At 42.5% G+C, this 24,988-nt stretch overlaps 2 protein-coding genes across 2 annotated transcripts; one reads left to right on the forward strand and one right to left on the reverse strand.

Moving 5' to 3' along the window:
• Positions 1–18: 18 nt before the first annotated feature.
• On the forward strand, positions 19–3,506 carry s100t (S100 calcium binding protein T). The gene is made up of 3 exons (XM_018680509.2): positions 19–1,587; positions 2,608–2,770; positions 2,881–3,506. Exons 1-3 carry the CDS (start codon positions 1,487–1,489, stop codon positions 3,043–3,045), a joined length of 429 nt encoding a protein of 142 aa, XP_018536025.1. The 5' UTR covers positions 19–1,486; the 3' UTR covers positions 3,046–3,506.
• A 2,209-nt stretch (positions 3,507–5,715) lies between these two features.
• chrnb2 (cholinergic receptor, nicotinic, beta 2) lies at positions 5,716–24,988 on the reverse strand. Its single transcript, XM_018680510.2, has 6 exons — positions 24,568–24,988; positions 14,836–14,981; positions 13,628–13,672; positions 11,750–11,859; positions 8,441–9,569; positions 5,716–6,635 (listed from the first exon to the last, which is right to left on the reverse strand). The coding sequence occupies exons 1-6, from the start codon at positions 24,650–24,652 to the stop codon at positions 6,483–6,485; spliced, it is 1,668 nt and encodes a 555-aa protein (XP_018536026.1). The 5' UTR covers positions 24,653–24,988; the 3' UTR covers positions 5,716–6,482.

Raw genomic sequence — 24,988 nt, forward strand, 5'->3', positions numbered from 1 at the left:
TTCCCTCATATGGTTTGACATTGTCACACAGGCACCGCTGCAATGATACCTGTTCCTTTCCATAGCCACCAGCAACACTTGCTAAATTTAGCTGTGACATCCCTGACTAGTCAAACTCAGCAGCCTTTAGATACACAGAGTATTGCAACCAGATCCTGACATACAGTATACGCTTCCTATTGTGCTCCGTCCTCCACTCTGCAACACTATACATACACACATATGGCGCATGCGACTGCACACACACACACACTGTGCTACCCCACTCACAGACACAATATACTGCAACAACAACACACAAACAAGAGGATGCACTCACAGTACCACAATGGCAGAAGCAGTCGCACTGCTTTTGTCATTCATTTTGATGTTGTTTGCATTTATATGTATGATCCCCTAGATCATTCATTCAAGTGTTCACGATTACATCATTACATCACTTACTTTTCATGCCCTTTGGTTCTCATTGTATCTATTATACTGCTTCAAGTCTGATGGATAGACGACCTAAACTATTATAAGTCTCCAACTGCATCTTTAGTTGAACCTTTCATATGCCTTGTGCAGGCATGTAGTGTGTTTTGGAGCTTGAGGAGTAAATGTATTTGTGAAAGTGTGCGTGTGTGTGTGTGTGTCCTTGCATCGGCATGTTTGCCTTTGTGTGTGTTTTTACGTCTTTGTATGGGGATTTTTTCTGCATGGCTGCCAGGTGTGATGGCTCCATTCATCGGTGCTACACTAATCCTTCGGATACTATATCAAGCATGACCCCCCCCTCAACGCCACCACCACCACCACCACCAACTCCCATTCTGCAGTAAACATCTTACCCCAATGCTGCCCTTTTTTTGCCGCTTAAAACCACAAACATTTGGAAAGCTGTCAAGTTATTCATCTTCATCTTGGCACAGTATTTATTTTAGCACTCCCTCCAAGCCTTTCCTTTGTTGTGACATGAAGTACAAAATGGTTGCACAACAGGGTAGCTGGATAATCCACTGTCACAATAGTGAGCTGTAGCACAGTAAGTGATATGTCATTGTCACTCCACAGCAGTTCATTGTGCTCAGGAAATGCTGTTGGACCAGTGAGATGCACTCATCAAAGAATGAATGTTACAGACTAATTCTATGTCTCTCAAAATCACTATTTAGCCTCTTTAGCTGCTGAGTTACTTAACTGTCATGCAGGTTGACATCTGAGAATAGCAAGACCACAGTAAATGTATACAAGAGCAATTGTGGTGTGTCTTGTGGTCATATTAAGGACACATCAATTTACTTAATGCCTTGCTGTAGTTACAGTACCATTAGTGCTTTCTGCGTGGGGGCAGGTGGATGTAACCTGTGTCCATTCAGCACATAGCAGGTGTCTGATGCGTAAACAGAGAAGGAGGAGAGAAGAAGGGGGGTGGGTGGGGTGGAGGAGCAACAGGTGGGAGGAAGGAGATAGGAGGACGGGAGAGGTGGGATGGGTGGAGTGAGGGATGTATTTAAGACGGTGTCCCCCTCATCCTCCTCATCATCACCATCGCCCTCTCTCTCTCTCTGCAACTGACCAACAGGCCAGCACTCATCCTCCACTCAGGTAAGAAACAGCTTTGGAGGGATGTGGAGAACAGACTTCAACGCTGAAAACTGTCTTTCTGTATTTCCTAGAGGTCGCTTCTGACTATTTTTACTTCCAGAAGTAGATTTTTACAGGCGCAGCTAGTGCATGATGCTGTCTGTGGGTGGACTGCCTGTTCAAAGTCTTTGTGCAAATCAACAGCAAAGATAGGAAGAATTGATAACTTCTGGAACCTTCATTTATCTTGTTATCTGGACAACAGCAAGATAAAGCTTGCCGAAAATGTCTCTCTGATCGTTTCTTGTGATGCTGATTCGTGACAAATTGGAGACTGATGTCAGATGTGACTGACAGTTAAGAAAAGTCTTCACAGTTCAGAGGTGATGCAGGTTGAGGAAAGGCAAGGACCTACACCTGTCTCTAGTGTTCTCTACCATCCGGCCGAGCTAAAGTAAAAGCCCAGATCGGGTTGCTTCTGTGCGTCCTGGTTACATCTCCTCTACTGGTTCAGCTGTTTTACCAGCTTAGAGTTTCACTCTTATCAGCTGGCTCACATGTCCGGCTGCTGACTCCCGGAGGTCCTCTTCACTGGGGCAAAGCAACAAACAGATTGAGGATAAGTTTTATCTGTAGCAAAAATCAGGGCCACCTCCACAGAGGAAACACTCCTGATGAGGAAAATGTGAAAGCAAACTCGACTCTGGGGCTGTGCAGGGTTTCCGACTCTGCCAAATACTTCTGCTGTCACTAGAGAGCAATGCATAGACGCCATCAGTTTGTAGCTATGCATTATGTGCAGTATGTTTTTCTTCATGCCTTATCTGTTTCTCTGTCTGTCAGCCAATCTGGCAGAGTGTCCAAGAGAGAAAAATTTTGTGTGCATGAATTTGTGTATGAGAAAGAGCAACAGAGACAGGCTTTAACCTGTTATTGATTTGTAGCAGACTTGTCTTTCATGTTTGAGAGAGCAGATTTTGCAGGCAGGGATATTGACATGGACTTGCTCTTGCTGTCTCCTCATCCCTCCCTTTTCTCCAGAATGTCTTTGCCCAACTCTGAGAACGCCTCCACTCTGGAGAGCGCCATGCAGCTCATGATCCAGACCTTCCATAAGTACTCTGGAAATGAGGGGGACAAATACACACTGAGCAGGGCCGAGCTCAAAGAGATGCTCACCGCAGAGCTTGGCAACTACCTGGGGGTAAGGATGCACGTGTACATATTTAGGGATACAGGATGCACGCACAAGTTTCATGTGTATAGAACAGATTTCAGCCAACATTTCTATTTTCTATCCTCACACACACGCAGAACGCCCAGGATAAGGAAGCAGTGGATAAAGTCATGGGAGACCTGGATTCCAACAACGACGGCGAGGTAGATTTCACCGAGTTCATCATATTGGTCGGAGCACTCACTGTAGCCTGCAACGACTTCTTCCTGGAGTACAACGAAAAGCAAGAGAAGAAGAAGTGAACGCCCTCTGCACAACGACACCCCCGCTTTGCAAGCCCACAAGGTCCAGGGAGGAAACAGATTTAGACAGGAGAGAAGAACATCCTGTCATGGACTTCACGTGCACAAATACACTCACACACACACACACACACACACACACACACACACACATCTGTCACTTTGAGAAGTAAGTGGTGGGTGTTTGTGTATTTGTCTGCAGTGTCCCATCAATCCATTACAAACTGTGTTTACTGCAATATGAAAATCAGGAGAGTTTAAGTCAGAGTTTGAGCCAGTTTCAACACCTGTCATTGTTGAATATGTGAATATATCTCTTTCTTGTTCTTTTCGTGTATTTTGTAACACATTCAAACGAAGGAATTCCCCCCTGGAAAGAATAAATGCGACCTTAACTGAAACAATCCAATGTTGGTTGTATTTTACTATGGCGAGAGAAAGAGCACATGATGGGCACCAGGTGGCAGCAAGTGGCCCTCATTTGAATCTTCTTATTCTGCATATTCCATTGGCTTTCATTTGATTTGAGGAATATAGATTTGAAATAGATTACTGATTGGTCTTTCACTGCCAATATATCAATGTTAGAATATTTATCTAATATACAAGAGTTTTCCGTTAACATAATACTGTCCCATTGCATCAAAAGAGTCAGAACAGGTAGGCTTCCTGTTTTTATCACAGAATAATGAGAGCTTGAAGTGACCTTGGCTGGGTCCTACACCCATGATTGTTTGAAAGCCCGGTTTCCCAAATGAAAAAAAGCACTGTGTGAGTCTGTGGACATGTCTATGTGTGTGTTTGTGAGTATGTAGAAAGGAAGTTGCCAGGCTCAATATTAGAAAGCCAGGAAACGTTTCTTTCTTTCATGCTATCCTGTGGTGTAAGATTAATGGGAAGTTTGGGTAATATGGTAATTTACTGACTATATGTTACGTGTGTGTGTATGACAGTAAAAACATGGAACACAGACACATCCTTTGATTAATCTGGACCTACAACCTTTATTGGACTGGTTAAGGTGTGCACAGGAGCAGATTTTAAAGTCAGGAAGGAGAAGGTGAGAGATGGGGGAGCAATAATGAGGGAGGAAGTGAGAAGAAAGGAAAGGAGAGTGGAAAGGTCAAAGAGAGAGAGAAAGAGAGAGAGAGAAGAGGGTTGGACAACAGCACTTTGTCCATGTGGAGCTGTGCAGCCTACAGTTTTCACAGGTCTCTGATAGGCTTTTCGCACTTATTTCGGGATCTGCTGGGGATCTCCCCTGGGTAATCCCATCCTCCAGAGACAGAAAGAGTGAGTGAGAAAGAGACGGAGAGAGAGGCACAGCTCCTCAGTCTAGAACTGAGCTGAGCTGCAGACTTGGCCACATGACTGTAAAAAGCCAGGGAAACTCACAGCGGGTGACAGTGACCAAGGATTAGACAGCATTTTTTCAGAGATTTATAGTGGCTTTCCTATGCAGTAACAACACCGACAGTTCTTTGTCTCTGCCTATCCTGCTTTATTCCTCCTTACTCTCTGGATTGTGCTTGCTCTTGTGGTGGTCAGATTATCCAGTTTTTTCCCTGTTAATCTTAAACTGCGGCGTCATTATAAAGTCAAACACGTTTCTACTCTTCAGCATCATGTATTGCAGCCTTTCTTCGTTATTTCTGCTTATGATTTTGCTTCAGTGTTGGCCATGTTGCCATTTCTCTTGTTTGTTAAAAATGTAATTCATCCCTCACCCGCATGTGCGCCCGAAAAGGACCTTTTGCAATCTCACTTGAAGATAGAAAAGGTGATAAGAAAGGAAAACTGCCCTAATGAATAGGTGTTGAGAGAATGTAGGCTTTCATTATTCTAATTGGACTAAATGTCAGAAATGTGTTTGCCTGTGGAAGACCAGATAAGGGGAAGAGGACTGGAGAGAGGTTGCCAGAGATTAATAGAAAGAGAGGGAGGGGAGGACACACACACACACACACACTGTCCTGAACATTGTATCTGTCAGATGTGATAATGGATTAGGGTATTGGGGCACGCATACACACAGGCATACATGTATACATATGCTCTTAACATTACATACATGAACAGAATCCACTGCAGGAACAGAGGAGAGGAGAGAAGAAGGGAGGAGAGGAGAGGAGAGGAGAGGAGAGGAGAGGAGAAAACAAAGTACGGAGGAACAGATGAGACGCTGTCTTACTCTGATTTGATAATCACAGCAATGACAGAAAATAAGCAGTTGTGAAATTACATATCAATACACATAATAGCTTAATTTCCATGATAAAATCCCCTCCCCATCTTTCCATCAATATATTTTGATTTACATGTAACTTTTCTCAATACCGATCTTTGCCCCAGAGCTCTAAATACTCAGCAGAGATCATATTCCGCTGACCATCATATAGGAAGTCCTATCCACCATCTTGGCTCAGAAATCCTCCGTTTCTCAGGAGCTGGACTCATCTCTGCAGCTGTGCACTCTGGCACAGCAGGCTGCCGCTGTTCTCTACTTACTGTGCACAACTCTCTAGGCAAAAAAACTGTCCATGCATAATCTATTACTCTATCCCTCTGACTTTCATCTAATAATGCGTCCTGGCTCTTTCTTTACCATAAGTACCCTCTATGTATTTTCATTCACAATCTGTTGCTTGTACACATATTGTGTTAGTGTGCGCGTCACAGGCTGTGTAGTACAGTTTATATCACATTCCTGTTATATCTATACAATCATACAACACACCGTAGCCTCTCTATCAGCAATAGACCCTTGCATGAGCTAACACATAGAGAAATCGTAATAATATATACTCAATGCTATACTGTGGTAAGCCGCTATATGCTATGATAAAATATACTGAATCAGTTCACTGACGTAGTGGATTTCTGAGAAAATAAAATCAAAGTATAAGAACCTTGATATGAACCTCCCTTCCCTTTCTGATGAACTCAAACTGACATCAGTCAATATTGTGAACAAGTGATGTCATAGTTGAAGGCGGGCATGTCATGTCATGTGTCAATTAAGCAGTCAGCAGCAGGCGGAAAGTGTCGATCGGCTCTCACAAGGTTCAACAAGGAGTAAATCATAGCATCCTCGCTCCCTGACTGGTTGAAGAAGAGAGCAGGGAGGGACGTTTCCACCAGAAAGGGGAGATCAGTCCATTAAACATCTGGACAAAAAACTGCAGGTTAGAGTATGATGGTGTTTTTCCTTTTTCTTCATACAAGAAAAACTTCAACTTGTTCGTTGCAAAAAATGTTACTATAAAGGTAATGGGCGTGATTGCTGTTCAGTTCCAGTTCTGGTTCCAGTTCCATAGACACAGTAAAACCCAGACCGGGCCCCCCCCTCCCCTTCCCACCTCCGGCCCTTGTCCTGCTGTGCTGATTGGTCGGGGGGAGCTGTCCGTCAGCGTGTTTGTGGCCGGGGGGCGGGGTGGTCAGCCTGGCGAGCTGGTGATGGTCTTGGCTGTGTAATTCTGGAAGAGCGGCTGCAGGAACATGCCCATCGTGCCAAACACGCACACAAACACAAAGATCCACAGGAAGAGGCGGTCGATCACCATGGCAACGTACTTCCAGTCCTCGCTCACCTGTGGATGGATAGGGATGAAAGGGGTGTGGGGTGTGGCGAAAGAGAAAAGATTAAGGTGAGCAGAACTGCACCCTCCCACATCCTCTGATTCTCATTCTGTCTTTATCTATCTCTCTGCCTTTAACTATGCAGGGGGTTAATGGAGGTGAAGGGTTAATGTGAGTGGAGACTTGTTCCGCCACAAAGCGCTGATGAGGTCTCTAGTCAAGGAGGAGGAGAAGGACATTGGGGACAAGTGATGGAGGGCAGAGAGATGGAGGGCGCGCTGACAGTGTAACCCCAGTGATGATGACTTGGGGAGGAGGGGGGGAAGAGGGGGAGGGGAGAACAGCTGAGGCAGGAGAGGGAGGATTTTAAACCGGATCTGCATGGCGATTGGATGGTAACTATGGCGATGATGGATGAATTACAGAGGATTGTTAATTCCCATGTCAGTTTCTTTCATGCCAGGAGAGAAGCCTCGGCTCCCCATGCCTTGAGGAGAAGCGATAAAAAATGCCACCCTCACTCTGCTGTCTTGGCTCCTCCGTTCCAGCACTTCTCCACTTGTACTCCTTCTCTATGCACACGTCATGCCGCTGCTATAATTGCATGTCTGTGTTGAATATTCAGAGGGCTATGATTGCGTCACCATATCTGTCTCCTTTGCTTATGCTCTGGTGTAGTCCCCCATGCGTTTCAAATGGCAGAGCTAAACGGCAAGGCTGCACGGCTCGATCATCACTATAACATGATATGGCACTGAGAGGACAGATCTGTGCTGCTCAGAATGCTTTTTACGGTTACTAACATATTCCCATAAAAGGAGGTGATTTATGGCATGATGTTATCCACACATAGACAAGATAATATTTTATTTTAATATAGAGAGAAGCCCAAACGACACAGGCAAGAAATTGCAGAGCAGTAATCTGCTGTAATAAAGGATTTACTGACAGCATCATCAGCATTTACTTTGTATTTGTGGTTTTGTGTTTAAATCACAAAATATAGTTGTAAATATGAATTGTTTATGTGTTTTAGGTGTTTATTTAAACCTATATTCATGATTTTTTTTTTCTTTACCTCTTGGATACAGAGCGGAAAGCTGGAGACAAACACTGACGTGGCTAACAGGTTAGCAAACGGTTGGTTATTTACACATCTGGCAGCCAGATACAGAGCAACATTAGCATTAATTTTGAGTTTCTAATCTTGTGGGATATAAATCCAATATTTGTTCCTTTTACCTGTTTTGGTCTCCACCAACTCCTAAGGGAAATATTTGACTTTTTAGCTGCTAAATGCTCCAGTTGTTGTTAAATAGCCTGTTGCTATCTTTGTCTGTCTGCTGTTTGGTGTTGGGAGGGTTAGGTACAGTAGGTTTATCAAAGGTTTTCCATAGAAAACAGTGGCAGTACTGCAGCTGGAAATGAAATTGATGAAAGCTGTGAGAGTGAGGAAAAAACGTAAAGATGGCGGCCGAAAATCCCAAACAATGAGCTAAAGTAAAGTGTTTTAGCTAACAGTTCCCAACAGCAGGGTCAGGTGACTTGGTTCTCGGTGGGGGCGTTTATGGCTAATCATTGTTACTAGAAAAAAAATATTACAGCTACTTCAGAAAACTAAGATAAAAATATTAGTATTTAAAGACAGTTCATTGTTAAACTGTAAGATATCTTTGCTTTGACTCTTTCCCACAAAATGTTTCCAAGTGTCAATGTCACTGTCACCCCAAAATGTTTAGTATTTTTGGGCTCTGATTAGGAGCAACAGAGATTATTACAGTAATGCTGTAAATGGTAAATAGACAGTAACACTCACACTTTGGTCATCATCCTCGCTCTTCATGTGGTTGGCAATGAAGCGTACTCCTTCCACAGCTTCCTCGAAGCCTGGACAGGCTTGAGCCAGCAGGGCCTGAGACAGAACAGGACCCCCTGCTGCTTGCTGCCCTCTTGGCAGATTTCCAGAGCCCCCTTCTCGGCCCTCCCTCACCCTGTTCAGACCATCCATGGATCCACCTCCTGCACCTCCCAGATCCCCTCCAAACTGTTTAACGGACGCTCGGTTCACATAGCAGGTACAAGGGTCACTGTCCTCTTTGCCGAATACCCCCGTGGAGGGTCCCCCTCCGTTACCGCCAGCACCGCCCAGCCCGAGACCCACCATCAAGGCCCCTGCCTCCCCACTGCGCCCACCCTCCTTCTGCTCCTGGGCTCTCCTTCTTTGGCGCAGCCGCTGCCGCTCACAGCTATTCCTCGGCTGGCGCATAAAAAGCAGGGCGGGAAGCTTGTTGAGGAACACCAGTTTAACCCAAGGCGGCATGGTGTGTGTGGTGGGCGAGCGGTGGTGCACGTTGAGCACGCACACACTGGTGACGATAGAGAAGGTGACCAGGACCATAGTGAACATCAGGTATTTCCCCACCAGAGGGACGTCCAGTGAAGTGGGTGGTACGATCTTGGAGATCAGAAGCAGGAACACAGTGAGAGCCAGCAGCACTGAGATGCAGAGCGTCATCTTCTCTCCACAGTCTGAAGGCAGGTAGAAGACCAGGATGGCCAGCGAGGTGATGAGGACACATGGGATGATGAGGTTGATGGTGTAAAAAAGAGGCTTCCTGCGGATGATGAAGTCATACGTTATGTCCACATAGGTGGGGTCAGCCGGGTTCTCGTTCCGTCTGCCTGGCAGGGCGATGATGTCCCACTCTCCGCTGGGCGTGAAGTCGTCCATGCTGGCCACGTCAGCGCGGAGCACCAGGTCAATCTCGGTGCGGTCGTAGGTCCAGGAGCGGAAGCGCAGCGTGCAGTTCTGCTGGTCGAAGGGGAAGTGCTTGACCTCAATCTTACAGGCTGACTTATAGATGGCCGGGGGCAACCAGAAGATGCTGCCATCGTAGGAGACCACTGCATTAGAGTAGAATGACACCTCGTACACCCCGTCGGCACTGAGAGACAAGGAGTAAGAGATGAAGAGGGGGAGGAGAAAGACAAAAAATGGAGAGTTCAGATATAAACAAACACCTTTGTGTGATGATTCAATTATCTAACAAATGAGAGGCTAAGTTTCCCTTGAGTCTTATAAACTGTGGAACATGACGCATCTCATTATGCAATATGGGTTCATTACAGAGCTCTAGGACACACACACACACACACACACAAATACAGATTCAGAGGTTAAGACTCTGAGGGGTCACACTCACCTGCTTATACAAACACAGGGAACAGGGAAGTGGGATCAAATGAACAGGCAGTCTAGACAGGAAACACAGCTTACAGGTCAGACTAGATCGAGTTAAACGACTAGAATTAGACTCTTTGGTCAGAGGTCAGCTTACAACATTAAAGCTGTGGACTGAATTTCCATTTAACTCAGGATTTTAGCAAGAGACCTAATTGCACAACTACACAACTGACCCATCCACTCAAGTACAATCTAGGAACCTGCTAACTTTCCTGCAAATTTAGTCACAAAATCAAATTGAGACTGTAACGCTGCCATACGCAGAGATAATCCTCCTGTTCAAGTGGCTGACAGGAGTTCAACACAGCAGAGAAGACCTGGAGGATAGCGTGTCGACCTGGGGTACACAGGATTAATGGGATCATTTCATTCAGGCTGAGGTGGGTCAGGGATCTTTTAATCTTTAGTAAAGTAAGGACCGAGGCAGGGAAAGAGGAGAAGGCCAGACAGATCGCTGTACTCTGATGAGCTGATTTACATACTGTAGGCTGACACTCAGTTTCCATTACATTAAGATGAGTGGTCTGCAACATCCTTAACTCCCTCAGACATGCAAGCAAATTCTAATTAAAAACTAACAGATCAAGTTTCTGTTTTACACATGAAGAGTTTTGTGTTATATAACACATTACAGTGGGACACAGTTCATTGCACTGAACCTAAAACTTGATAATTTTATATGTATATATCAACACACACACAAACACATATATACCGTATATGATTTTTATATATACGATTTTGCATATATTTGCCTCTGACCAAACCGGCACTCGTCTGGATTAACAACTGGTGAAACAGGCAACATCCAAGGGGCCTTAATTATTTTTTGGGTAATTTGATAATAATTTGGTTTTTTAATTGTACATTTTGTCTGGGAATTTTCACCACTTCAATACAACTTTGACTAAAGTGATTCCTGCATTTTGGCCTTTCAGTTTTGCCTTGTAGAGACTGGTCCCTGTATTAAAATGTAGTTTTAAGACTTAATTAAAATTAGGTGTATAGTTTATGCTGTGCTCCCATGGTGCATATTCCTCAGGAAAATGGTGTTTAATTAAATTACCACAAAGTATCAGAGTTAGTTTCTGAATTTCTGTGTGCAGTGTACCTAATGGGAACTTGAAGGTAACAGAGTGCATGCACAGTGTGCAAAGCGTGGGGGTGTGGATGAGTCAAGAGGGGCCCAACAGCAAATTTGTGCCCCTGAGGTACCCTTGTAGAATAATCTAGGCCTGTGCTGTAGGCATGGCCTGTAGAAGCCAGAATCAAAACTTACTGCTGTATATTGAAGTCTGGAGTTATGTAAATTACACTTGATGTCATAGAAACTGTAAAAATTTAACAGTAAGGGATAATCCTGAGTAGAGAATCTAAATCAAAATACAGTTATTCATCAAGCATCTCTGCGCACAGAGAAAAAAGTGCTGTTTGTTTTTGAATGTGTGAATTTATGTGCAAATGCTTTTTATCAGTTAAGTGTACACATCTACTTTATTTGTGTGCATGTGCTGTACACTTATCTAGCGTGTAGTCCACATAACACCATCTCTGAAGTGTCTCATGTGGGTTGGAGATACTGTATAGTAACCTTGCATGAGTGATATGAGCAGATTACAGTGGACATATTCAGTCATGTGTGGCAGGCCTGCGAGTATTACACAGTTAAATTTCTTGCGTTTCCTTGATGTTCTTCTCCAAAGCAATTTACAGTGGTGGCAGCTGCATCACAGCACCAGAGAGTTAGCTTTTAAAAATCAGTTTAATATGAGAATTGTGCGTTTGTTTTGCATGTTTATGAGTGTGCATGCCTCCATGAGCCTGCGTGTGTCTTCTGGGAGTCCTCTGAAGTGAGGACAGGAGGGTGAGTGAGTGACTCACTTGTTGTAGAGCACCACGTCAGGCAGCCAGATGTGTTTTGAGGGCAGCCTGACCTTCATCATTCCATCAAACTCCTCAGGGACCCAAGTCAGACGATAGTCCTGCCACTCCTGAGGGCCAATAAAAACATAATGCTTAGTCACGCATCAGCCGAGATTCACTTAGCAGCAAGAAGACATCTGAGGAGTGGAGAGGAGAGAGTCCCTCTGTCCATTTTTTCATCTGTCTGTCTGTCAGTCAGTCAGTCAGTGGTCAATATAACACATCTGAAGCCACGTAAGCCTGGGGAACATCCTGTGCTTTCTGTTCTGTTCTCCCTACTCTTACATCATACCTCTAACTATAAGCCAAAGAGAGGCAGAGAGAGAGAGGTGCTCATGTCAACCCTGACCTGAATGGTCTTTTAAACACACCCAACCACAAACCAATCAGCGTGATTAAAATGGCATCTACAGGAAGGCTGTTCCAATGAGTGCACATGTGTGAATCCACAAACATCTCTATGTCCTCTGTGCAACCTTGTATAAAAGACCAGCATTATCTTGTTCTGTATGTTGTGGGTCATTCGCTGACAATGATACACTGAAGCCTCTGTGACCTGTAACAACAGCCCCGCTTGGCTCTTCTACATTATAGCCAAGTTGGAGCTGTAAAGCCCGTCCTGGGTCGTCTGCAGTAACTGTGATGCATTGTGGTCATTACAGTTTGCCTTGGCTCAAGACTGCTGTCCTTGGCTCCCCGGCTTACAGACGGTGAGGAATCCATAGAGCACTGATGGCCATTCTACGCTCCGTCACATGTCATAAATCCTAACTTGCTCAGGTGCAAGTGTGTGTATGTGTGTCAATATGAGATAGAAAAATGCATGAAGCTATAGACAGCCTAATCAAAAATGCAGCACACAAGATGGTGACATTATACACAGAAGGCTGGTTCATATATAGATCTAAATTTGAATCCAAATTGAACATATGTCTGTTGTTTTAACACCTGCCCTCCCAGGAAAGCACATATGTTGATGATGCGTGTGGGTAGATGCATTTGTATACCCTGTTCCTTTAAATGTGTACACCTACATGTTCTACCATGTTAAAGGCCTCAGCTGTAAGCATTACAAAGAGCCAGCCATGTAGAAGAGGGTCACTATCCAGTCAGAGTCACATTATTCACAGGTCTCACAGGGTGAAGCTGCGGTTAGGTCTCATCCAAAATCACAAAACTAACAGAGAAACAGGGGTTCAGCATTTCTGCAATGTGCTTCTTTTATCATCAGTTATCTGTGCTTTTAGATGTAAAAAAAAAAAAAAAGAAAGAAAGAACAAGCCTTGATTCTTGCTCATAAATTTCAACTCAGTTCTCATACATCTTCTGTCAGGTTTTGGGTTTTGGAGGACAGGCGTTTTTTGACGTCTCTCTTCGCTGTCTGACACTTCACCAGTCTTGTCAGATCTCAGAGCTGCTGTGCCACATGAGGAGTAGAGGCAGGATGAGACTCTGCCAGCCGCAGAACCAATGAAACATATGGAGCACTGAGATGCATCTTTCCCCTCCAGTAACTGGACCACTGCACATACGCTATGGTCTACTGGTATGACAACACTATGGCACTTGATTATATAATGTAACTCAGCATGTGTACTGTAGTGTATCAGTTTCTGTTTCTGAGTACATGTGTGACTGCCATTCAAGTCCCTAGTGGTTTGTGATTCACTTCCACTGACCTGACTGTCACACTGTGAAATCTGAAGTAAAACCATACAAAAAATGGTTTGGTCCAAATTTTATTTTCTTTATTTTTTGCAGAATGTTTACTACAGTATGTTAAGATAGCTAAATGAGTAAAAGATGAGTGATTAGTGAAAGAGTGGGAAGTCTCACCTGTGTTAGCCAGACATTAGTGGTCATCACTTGCTCTCGTTCATGCTGCATAGGAAGAAGACAAAAGGGGTACGTCAGTGATTCATTACAGCACTTCCAACGAGACAGATTTTTTTTAATGGGGTACCATGGATGCAGAAAGGCCAGGACATCCTGACTATTAATCCCTATAGGCTGAGTCATGCTTCAAAAAGTTGGATCCAACACTTTGCACAATGCAACCTGATAGCATCTTTCATTAGACCCTTCCGGCTTGGTTGATGCAAATGTCTTTCAAATTCCATGTCCCAGTTTGTAACACAGACTTTCTGTAGAAAAGAAAAACAACTGAAGTCTTTAAGCTCAAGACAAGATAACCCTGAATATGTCATCGAGATTAATTTTAGACTTTAGAAAGCAGAACCACAGAAGACATTAAACAACTGTGTCATAAGCTGAGTAGATCTTTCTGTGTGAAATCACTGCAGTGGCCATCAAACATACACAAAAATAAAACTAATATACTTCTCCAGAGTATTTTACTCAGTAGTGATGACAGTAGTGATTTTACCCTTATTCTTGAGTTTGTGTGCAGTGGTTAAAAGCAACTGAGTACATTTACTCCAGTACTGTATTTACATACTGTTCTGAGTTACTTGTTCTTTACTTGAGTATTTTAATCCTATATTTCTTTTCCACTTTTACTCCGCAACATTAGAGAGGGGAAATGTTGTCAGTTTTACTACTACATTTATTTGATAATGGTACTTAACAGTTAGTTAGCTTAACTCCACCACAGGCAGCTACAACATTAAATGGAAAATGCAATGATAAATTCTTTATCATTTACTGTTTAACACTTGCTGAACAGTGAAACATTTCAAAAATCTGAGGCATATATATATATATATATATATATATATATATATATATATATATATATAATGATCAAATCTCACGTAACTAATCTAAAACCTAACTTACAAAATGCATACCTCTATTGCTGCAATGTGAGTAACAGTTTGTAATTCATTTTTGTGCATGCTATCTAAGCATGAAAATGAATTATATCGAGCATTTTTTATATTTCTATCACAGAAAAATATATCATCAATTTATTTATCACTTGTATTTTATTTTCTGGTTTTATATTTTAATATAAACAATTATATTGCGATGTTTATCATTTTATCGCGCAGCCACGCAAGGCCAGACATGTGCACACTCACCACACTGATGAGCTGGGCCAACGACACCATCAGCTGCACGGTAACCAGCTCGGAGCCATTAGTCGCAGGACGGATCAGTTTGTTGTAGTGGGCCGGGTTTAGGAGATGCTCCACCAGCCGCTCCTCCGTGTCTGCCCCGAGGCCGCCTGTAATGAGAACACATTATCATCATCATCTGCTTCTATCTGGAGACAAAAAAAAAGTTGCAGCCATCTGTGTCTCTCTTGGCATTATTTAAAAAGAATTTCATCATCTTTGGATTCACTGTACAAACATTCAGGAACAGGAAATCAGTGGTGCTGTTGAGTTTCTGTGTTTGGCCACTGCCCTCACTCCCAGCATTGAGAGCTGCATGGCTATCCATGTGTATTGAAAATGCAAAGCCTTTCAACCATGGCATTACTCATCACTGCCGGCTGGAGCACGTCAGCACAGCTCGATACACACTTCTTACAAGATCTGACATCATAAGAATGAGTCAACCAGTCTGAATGTCTCTATCGCTATCCCTTCTGTCTTTATCGCTCTCTTCGTGCCTCTGCTCTGTCTCTATCTATTCTCCTCTGCTGTGTTGCACTTCTCCCCAGCTGCCAGTCTTTTGTAGCTTTGGGTTATTTTCACTCCATCTCTCACGTCCCTTCCCCTGTCTCTTCCCCCCCTCGTCGCTCCCTCCCTCCCTCCCTCCTGTCCACCATCCCCCCATCTGTAGCCAACTGTAGTCGTATCTGTGCGAGCACTCGAGTTTGGGCAGAGGGGAGGCGTTTTACTGAGAGACACAATGCATAGAGAAAAACAACTGTTCTGCACCTCCTCCTTCGTTCCTCTCTCTCCCGCTATTAACTCCCTGCCTCTCTGGCATCTGTTCGCTCCTGTGCTGCATCTTTTCCCTCTCACAATCCCCTCACACTTTCCCCTTGAATATAAACACAGGCTGCTTAATGTTAACTTGGTACAGGTGTTTTCATATTCAAACCTGCTATTTTAGAGGCTATTAGCAGTGCAGGAAAACAAACTTGTAAAAGCTGATGTGGGTGAAAGCAACACCTTTTTTCCTTAATTTAAGAAGATGAGCGTTTTTCATTTTCAAGGTCAACTATATACACAAAAAATTGAAATCAGAAATCAAAATAACACAGAATAAAATACAAAGACAAAGACAAATCCCATACCATGGGTTTTATCACTTTCATCATCCTCTTTTAAAAGTATCATCTGCACAAAATTAATGCCAAGCTGAATTAATTATTAACAATGGCTGGATCAAATAAAATGAAGTTAACAGTAGATCCCTGGTTCCAGCTTCTAAAATGTAAGAATTTTTCTTTTTCACTCTGTACTGAATATCTTTAGGGTTTAAACTGTCGGTCACAAAAAAAACTAATCTGAAAATAGTGATCTGAATTTTATAGACCAAATAATTGAGGAAATAATTGTCAGATTAATCAATAATAAGAGCATCTTTACTTTGAGCCTTAGTTAATAGTACAAAGAAGCTACATGTATTAGCTACACATAGATATCTAAAAGTATTGATAATGAAAAAGCAGGACAGGTACATTTGAGAGAGGTAAAATGTTGGGGTTTGTCTAATAAGTGATGTTAATGATGAATAAAATGTCAAATTAAAAAACTAACTAGATAAAACCCACTAATGCTGTTTTTTCACCTCTTAGCTGAACCTCTGTGTTTCTGAGCTCCTCTCTGACACGCTGTCCTCACCCTCTATCTCTCCCTTGACCCCCCCTCCTCCCTCCCCTTCTCTCTCCTCTTGCCCTGTGGCGCTGCTGTGTTCACTGAGCAGGAATGATAACCTCTGTCTCTAGATCAATGAGGACTCTATTTATTCCTGTAAACTCAACACATAATTCCTCGCTCCCTTTCTTTTTTTTTTTTTAGAATCTCCTGTTCCTTCCCCTTCTCTTCTGTCTAATTCTGCCGGTCCGTATTTCTCTTCTCACTCTCTCCTTCCTGTTATCTCCATCTCCCTGTCGCTGACAGCCACTGTCCATTTATTGCCCCTCTCCCTCGCTTATCCAGCATCATCAATACACAGCTTGTCAGCGCATGTGTGTAGCTCTCCGGTTGTTTATTGTGCACAAGCGCCGCTTTTCTTTTTTTTTTATGTCTGTGTGTGTATGTGTCTTTTTGTGTGCAAATATTCATGAGGGAAATAAGCATTACTGTCTGTGCCTGAGCCATATGAGTAATGTATATTATTCCCAGAAGCACAAGGCAATAACACGGATGTCGGATGAGACAGAAAGCTAATATAATTCACTTAAACAATGATGAAGCAGAAAACATCCGTATTTTTGTCAGCCAAGCTCATAATGGAAATGGAAGGTTTGTGCCTAAACTAACTAGATGGCAATTTAACAGTCAAAAGGATCAGTCATTCCTCTTTGTGAACACACTTTGTGAGAGGAGCACGAAATGATATTTACTGTATATGTCACATTATATTTGTATGAAGCATCTTTAAGCACCTAAGAGCGTGAATGTATGAAAGGGAAGATCTTAATGGTCACCACACTGACCCTCGCATCTCATCCAAACCTTATAATGGGTGAAAGCTGATTCACTTTGATATCATATAAGAGCAGTGTGAGGATTCAGTGGTTTTTCACTTGGAGATGACTAAGCCCGTTTTTACAAGGAGCCGACACAAAGTTCGAGGCCAAACTGATAAAAGAGATTGAATGCAAAGGAAGTCCTGTGGACAATTACATCATTTCAATTCAGAATAATTATTTCTACCAGACTTTGTCGAAAACATGAGTTTCAACAGGCCAAGGAATGAGCCAAGAGTCTTTTATGTAGATCTAGCAACAGTTGGAGATTTTTTTAACAGAATATTATCACAGTGAAATATGGCATGGTTGAACATTTTCAATATTTTCTCACAAAGTACTGCACTTACTCCAATAATAAAAGTCTGGCATGTATATTCATCTATATGTATTTTGATGCAAATCTTGATCGAGGTGCAGATAAACAAAGTAAAACAACAAATTTAGAAGACTGCACAGTCTTGGCTCTTATCCCCTCCCAGAATCTTTTTATTTTCTCTTTATTTTTAGTTCCTACTAAAATATTTGCATGGGATCAGGATGAAAGTCTAGACTAATATTTTACGACACTGAGACAAATTAAGAGACCCAAACAGAAGGCTTTAGTCTATTCTGGTTTTTTCTTATCTCGAGAACAAGCCTGCAAAAATATCCACAGCCTCTGCTCTGATCAGTGTGCATGTTAACTTGGCTGCTCATCCGCAGCACTTATTAATGCTTCTAAACAAAGGCCGATCTCTCCCTTTCTCTGTCTCCGCGTACGACACTCTGTCACGCTAAAGGCCGGAGCTGAGTGGTTGTAATGTTGCTGGTAGCTCAGGTTGTATTCTGGTTGTTTTCCAGTGCAAATATTGCAAACTTAATGTGACACTATGAATATTTCAGCAGGGCTCCCCATTAGACCCTGGAGCGAGGGAAGTTACACACCACCATGCACATGCAAACACACTGACACAGCATAGGAAGAGATTAGATGGTAGCCATGTTTACCATGTTCGATTGCTTCACAGCTACATCCGTCTCTCTTTCCTTTCCTCAGATAGCCATTCATCTTAGCATGCTGATGGACCGTTGAAAATACGCAGCTCTATGTCCTGATTTTGGTGATTCTGTGTTTGATCATATTGAATGATTGATTTTAAAGCATCTGTTGTTTGTAGTTTATGATGCTACTCAGAGGCCAGAGTCCACACACGCTCTAAAGACAAATGTGGAGAAAATGAAGGCGAAGCGGGAGCTAAATTGAATTATCCCGCTAAGACTATTACGGTGATGATCTCTATTTATACAGAGCGCTCAAATGAAAAAAGGTTGGAGGGAGAGTAGGGTCGCTCTCCTCTCAGCGCTGTGGTAAAGAGGCTTTTTGGCTGCAGCTGGGACCTTTTATGCTGAAATATTCTTAAATCAATAATGGAGAGATCCATTGATCTACTGGCAACACCCAATTGGCTCTGTAGTTCCCATAGAACTGAGATATTAATATTGATCCTCCATCCGGCCGCAATATCACAGCACTCAAAAAACAAAGCCAGCCCTCTGTGGACTAACTGAGGGCGGAAGCTTTATTGTCACCAAATTCACCAAGCATCCAAGTCAAGAGAAATATGGCCAGTTGAGGATGTGCTATTGTAATTAGTAATAATGATGGGGAGATACGTTCTACAATACTGCTGACATTTTTTATGCATCTATACTTTATACTGTGTCTATTCTTATAAGCAACAATTTGAATGCTAATACTAATGTATTTATAAAGACCTTTTACAGAGGCAAATGTTGCAGCATTTTTGCAAATATTAAATTTGATAAAGATAGAAGCAAAAAGAGACGTGCAAAAAAAAACCTAATGTAATTGTGATAAACAGACAAAGAAAATTAAATAAGAAACAACAACGATTTTTAAACATGGGCAAAATCAAAACACTGACAGACTCCTGCAGCATATTTTATAGCCTAGAGGCTAATGTTAGAGCTGAAACAATTACATGCTTATTTGATTAACAGAACACGGTTTGTATAATCGATAAATGTCTTAAGTTGTTTTGCAAGAAAAAAACGCAGAGCATTCACTGGTTCCAGCTTTTTAAATTTGAGGATTTGCTGCTTCTGTTCATCAATGTAAACCAAATACAGTACCTTTGGTTTTGGACTCTTTGGACTGCATCTTGAGCTTTGGAACACTGAGCTTTTCACTTTACAGACCAACCTATTAATTGATTAATCTAATTAATAATTCACTGTCTTATAATTGGTTTCAACCCTGGAATAAGTAGTAAGACATATGCAGAGATAAAGAGTCATTTGTTGAGGAATTTATCACAGACATCTCTCTACTGTTACTGTTTAGCATAAATATATGACAATAGCTTTATATTCAGTTTCATAGTTATTGTTCTTTTTCTCATTCTCATCTTTTAAACTGAGGTAATGCAAATTGTGGGGGCAAGTACTGTTCCATCCATAGAAATAAAAATGTACTATTTACAAATTACAGTCAACATCTCAAGTGTTTGATACCATATGATAAGTCTATCTACAGGTTTCCATTTAATATAAAGCTGCATCTTAGGTTTGAATATTTTCAAATATATAAGTATATGACTGGTATTTCCACAATGCAGCACTGGGACAAGATGATACATAACATAGAATACTACATAATTTTAAAGTCACATCAAGGGAAATTTAAGGTGAGCATATTAAAGTGGTTCAGTGGTACTGAAGAATCTGCGGTTGAAAAGCTTCACCATCAGAAGCTGTGATGTAAAATGTCCAGAAATCCTCCTCATACATTGAACAATAGTGTGGTTTATTTGTATTATTTACAGCACAAAGCAGCTGTTGGATGATGACGGTAAGGCTGTCTAACGGTAGTGCCTATTTCAGGGACTGCAATAAAACACATCACTTGAACTGCATTATGCCTCTCATAACAGCTATTATTTGGCTACTCATAAATCCTGAGGCTGCGTTATCACCAGGTCGAAGCCTGCCGCCTGAAAGTAAAGCACATGAAGAAATAGGAGGTTGCCTGTCTGACAGCAACACATGTATTTAGATAACAATCATGCTGAAGCTGTGATCAAAATCATAACAAATGTGATTTTTTTTTTTTTTTAAATCTCGTTTCCCTGTACTTTTCCGGGCCAGTTTGCTTTTAGATGTCAGATCATACTAGATAGAGCAGTTTTATCTTTCATACATGATTTCATCAGGAGAAGATACCGGTTATTGTGAATACACCTCTGCATCAGAGCAACATAAGCACCGTGCTGCCTCAGTGTAAGTCTGCCTTTGTCTTTTTTTAATACATTCTCAGACAAAGTCAAAATTAAAACTCTTAACTTTCCAAATGTCTCTTATCAGCCTCTTCTTCTCCTCTGCTTAAGTTTCTATTAAACCTCTGTGCTCTCCCTCTGCTTCCCTCTAATCTCCAGGGCCACACGCTGCTGTGTGCTGCTACTACTGCTGCACATTCATTCACACAAACACACTGATTCTTTCTCCCTCTCTCTCTCACACACACACACATGCACACAATCTCCCACAAATCACACAAGAGGACACAGTTTTACACACAGAATCACACACGTTCTCACATACAAACGCAGGTCTGTGTTTTGTGTCTGCTGTGCATTTCTAATCAAAGATGCAGCTCCTATTTACTGATCTGATCCTGTTGCTGCTGTGTATTGGGAGTCAGTCCAAAGAGAGAGAGGCAGAGAAAATAAAGACAGAGAGTGACAGAGAGAAGGGGAGACAATAGGAGGTTGTTGTAATGTTCAGGTTGAGATGCTGCAGAGATCAGAGAGCTGGAACGGCACGGCAGGAAGGTGATGACAGGCCAAACCAACCAGGCAGAACTTTCTAGACTGTAGCACTGCCAAGGAAATGATTAGCTGATACTCACGCTAAGTGCCTTCATAGAGCAGAGGACAAAGATTATAGTGCATACATACACTCATGTATACTCATACATGAAATATGTTTTAAGACGCAGGTAATAAAAGTGTTGTAGTAGAACTAATCCAAGTACACTTTTACGTCCTCGGTTGATGGAACTGTCGCACACCTTGCTCCATATCCAGTAACCCCTGCATCAGGTCAGCTCAGCACCACAGACCTGTTTATTATGCATGGCCTGCTGGGGGAAATGACAAGAGACATCCTCCTCACACGGCAGGACAGCCACATCCTCACGACAGCGTCTAAAGACAGGTGGTGAAATGTCCTTGAGAGTCCTTGCACGGCCGGATGTTTGTGTATCTGTTATGTAACAAAGCATTGTTGTGGATCTGGAGGTGTAAAGTTATGACTTTCTCCATCTCATTCGATCAACTCCAATATTTGCTCTGACACTGGATATTTGTGTGAGTGTGTGTGTGTGTGTGTGTGTGTGCGTGTGTGTGATGCATCAACTCACAAACACACGTCTCTTCTCTTCTAATTCACTTATTTGTGAATGTGACATGAATGTTACAAGCCTGGGGGCCATCATGGGCAAATGTGAAGAAATGAGAATGCATTAAGATCACATCTTAGTCTGAGTCTGTGTGTGTGTTTTTTGTGTTTTCTAAGTACTTGTTTTATAATTTCTCCTTTACAGGAAATCTCTAAATTGTGCTATTATAAGCTTACGCTCCAGGTGTGTGTGTGTGTGTGTGTGTGTGAGTGTGTGTGTGTGTGCGAGCATGTGCTCATTGTAAGCATTTCTTCAAACATGTGTTTGCGTGTGTTTGTGTGTGGATTGAGTTTATCGTCTCTGAGGATGATGCTAATCAGATTTTCTCCCTTTAGGGAAGATGACTCATTAGTACTCCACCGCTTATGAGGCTCCTTAAAGTGATATTTCATGTTGGTAGCGTTTTTTCTTTTAACGCACATACCTCTGTGTGAACTCTGGGATAATCAACTGAAAAAATGTATTGCTCTGGGTGCCACAGTTTTCATTTAATGTTGTTATATTTTATTATTGCTGGCATTATTTTATTTCATCTAATTTGTACTGTAATACAAATAGGCCTCAGCCTTGTAAACTATTTAAATTTCGTTCTTGTACACTTTCTATTTCAGATGTATTTTATGTGCTCTTTGGGGTATTTACTATTACTATACTATTACAATACTGATTTTTGTCTGCTCTCATATCTGTGAAACACTGTGTAAACCTGCTGAAAATATAGCCATATAAATAAAGCGTATCATTAACTAAATCAAACATTAACTTACTATCAAAAAATTACATGAATTCAGTATGCATGTATCCATGGTAGCACTTGTTTCTTGAATACTATATATATATATATATATATATATATATATATATATATATATGTGTGTGTGTGTGTGTGTGTGTGTGTGTGTGTGTGTGTGCACATGTATTGTATATATGGATAGATAAATAGATAAATAGATAGATAGATATAGATATATACACAATACATGTGCTTTTACTAAAATGAAACATAAGCCTACGTATTTGGTTTGTGTGTGTGTGTGTGTGTGTGTGTGTGTGTGTGTGTGTGTGTGTGTGTGTGTGTGTTTGGATTTAGTGCCTAAAATGCTAAATGGCAGGTTAACGCAGGTCAAAGCGTTTGATCTTCTACTGTATGTCTTTGTGATTGCTCCTGGATGCATTGTGATGAACCACATGGTTCATCTTCGTCTGTGTGCGTGTGTGACAGCACAGTGAAAGCAGGAGCGTGTTGTCGCCATGGGTGATGATGAACAGTTAGTCAATTCGAGGCAGATGGCCAGGCATGTGTGTGCGTGTGTGTGTGTGAGTGGATGGAGGTGTGTTAGTGTTTGTGGCTCTGTGTGCTGCTACGCAGGCAAACAGTGACAAACTGTTTTTTGCTTGGAGGCACTGAGTTGGCCTCTACCCTGTCACTACTATGGATTGGCTGCAAATATTAAGGCGGCTGTAATTCAACCAATCAGCTGATGTGTTTCCCCTCTGCTTGGGGCGAAACCCTTGCTGAGCACAAATTAACACCAAATTAGAGCCAACTTACGGGAGATAAAATATGTCCAAACACCCTAATGGCTTTACACTTAATGCATAGGCCTCATTTGCTCCCAATGAAACAAACACTGCTGTAAATAAGAGTCATCTACTTAATGCCTGCTCCCTATTAAGACACAAAGACCATTTATCTGTCTAAGCTGTATATTCAGAGGCAGGAGGCTTTTCCTGTATGACTGGATGACACATCATTTGTCCTTTGATGACAGGATGTAGAAGTTGTTTTAGCTCAAAGTGCCTCTCATTAACCTTCCCACTCAATGCAAGACCTCAGTGTTAATGAGAGAGAGAGAGAGGGGTAAGTGGGTGATAATATTTCTATCTCTCTCTTTCTCACATCAACGTTGGCTGTTTGTAGAGAGAGGGGGATAACTGCACCTACAATGGCCCTGAGCCTTTTTTAGATGGAGGTTAATAATGTTGTGGTCTGGTGTGTGTTGTTTCATGTAACCAGTAATTCACATTCAGCCAAATAGCAGCCAAACCAATGCGTGTGAGTGACATTCAGTGGGCTCAAAATGCTGGAAATGTCTTCAAAATGCGCCATATTGTATTTAATTTGATTCCAAAATCTGATCCCCCTCCACCCCCCAAAGAAATACAGCAGTGGGCTCACTGACAAGTCCACACCTGTGATATAATACCACCTGGTGTTACTTTATAGTAAGGTCTCTAAACGCACTATATTAAATGCAGCAGATATCTTCATTTAAAGAATTTGTCTTAGGTTTTAAATTGCGCAATGCAAATCTCCTTAGCTACTACATTTGCTTATGTGTCTTATTGTGCGCATGTGATATACAGAGTGGGCAATTTTCCTCCACTACATCATTCCGTCGCGCTCGCTGCTCTTATGAGAGAGATGGTGACACAGCAATGAAAGAGTCATTTTCTCCACCTTTGCCTCTCCTCGGCATCAAACCACTCCTTTTGTTTTCACACTCACTCCCTCATTACTTCAAAGAAAGCTATTCAGATTTCTCCCCGAATGCACTAACGCACCGTGTTTTTGGCCCTGTAAAGGTGACGATGCACACACACACACACACACACACGCACACACACACGCTCACACTCATACACACACAAAAAAGCGCATCGATGGAGCCATTAGACGGACAAGTTAGGGCTACTCACCTCCAGCAATGGCGAGGAGAGCCAGCAGCAGCTGCAGCAGCGGCGGTGGCGGCGGCGGCGGCGGCGGCCGGCCGTCCATCATCATACGTGCGTCCCGATCGCGCTCCGAGCCCGAAAGGTGTTCTTCACCGGGATGGAGAGGCCACCTCCGCGCCCCCACCCCCCAAAGCACACCCGCAGTGATACTCCCCACCTCCTCCTCCTCTTCTTCCTCCTCACGAACCCAAAACCTCCCCTTCACTCTCTACCTGGCATAGTGACGTCAGGGCTCTCCGTCGCTCCCACACTTATTCTTCTTCTCACCGATTAGAGGGGAAAATAGAAATATCTCGGCGGAGCCCAGGTAAGCTCTGCGCCGCTGGGTCGAGCGGTGGTGGTGGTGGTGGTGGTGGTTGCTCGGCTGTCCGTGGCTGAACACCGC

Source organism: Lates calcarifer, linkage group LG15 (assembly GCF_001640805.2).
Source record: "Lates calcarifer isolate ASB-BC8 linkage group LG15, TLL_Latcal_v3, whole genome shotgun sequence".
NCBI classification, from domain to species: domain Eukaryota; kingdom Metazoa; phylum Chordata; class Actinopteri; family Centropomidae; genus Lates; species Lates calcarifer.

What these genes read in the sequence shown, in the direction of transcription:
- s100t (XM_018680509.2), top strand. Translation starts at nt 1,487, where the DNA reads ATGTATTTAAGACGGTGTCCCCCTCATCCTCCTCATCATCACCATCGC. An exon ending in AGCACTCATCCTCCACTCAG is followed by an intron (nt 1,588 to 2,607) that starts GTAAGAAACAGC and finishes CCTTTTCTCCAG; the next exon opens with AATGTCTTTGCCCAACTCTG. An exon ending in AGCTTGGCAACTACCTGGGG is followed by an intron (nt 2,771 to 2,880) that starts GTAAGGATGCAC and finishes ACACACACGCAG; the next exon opens with AACGCCCAGGATAAGGAAGC.
- chrnb2 (XM_018680510.2), bottom strand. Translation starts at nt 24,652, where the DNA reads ATGATGATGGACGGCCGGCCGCCGCCGCCGCCGCCGCCACCGCCGCTG. An exon ending in TGGCCCAGCTCATCAGTGTG is followed by an intron (nt 13,673 to 14,835) that starts GTGAGTGTGCAC and finishes CTTCCTATGCAG; the next exon opens with CATGAACGAGAGCAAGTGAT. An exon ending in GACGTGGTGCTCTACAACAA is followed by an intron (nt 9,570 to 11,749) that starts GTGAGTCACTCA and finishes CTTGTCTCTCAG; the next exon opens with TGCCGACGGGGTGTACGAGG.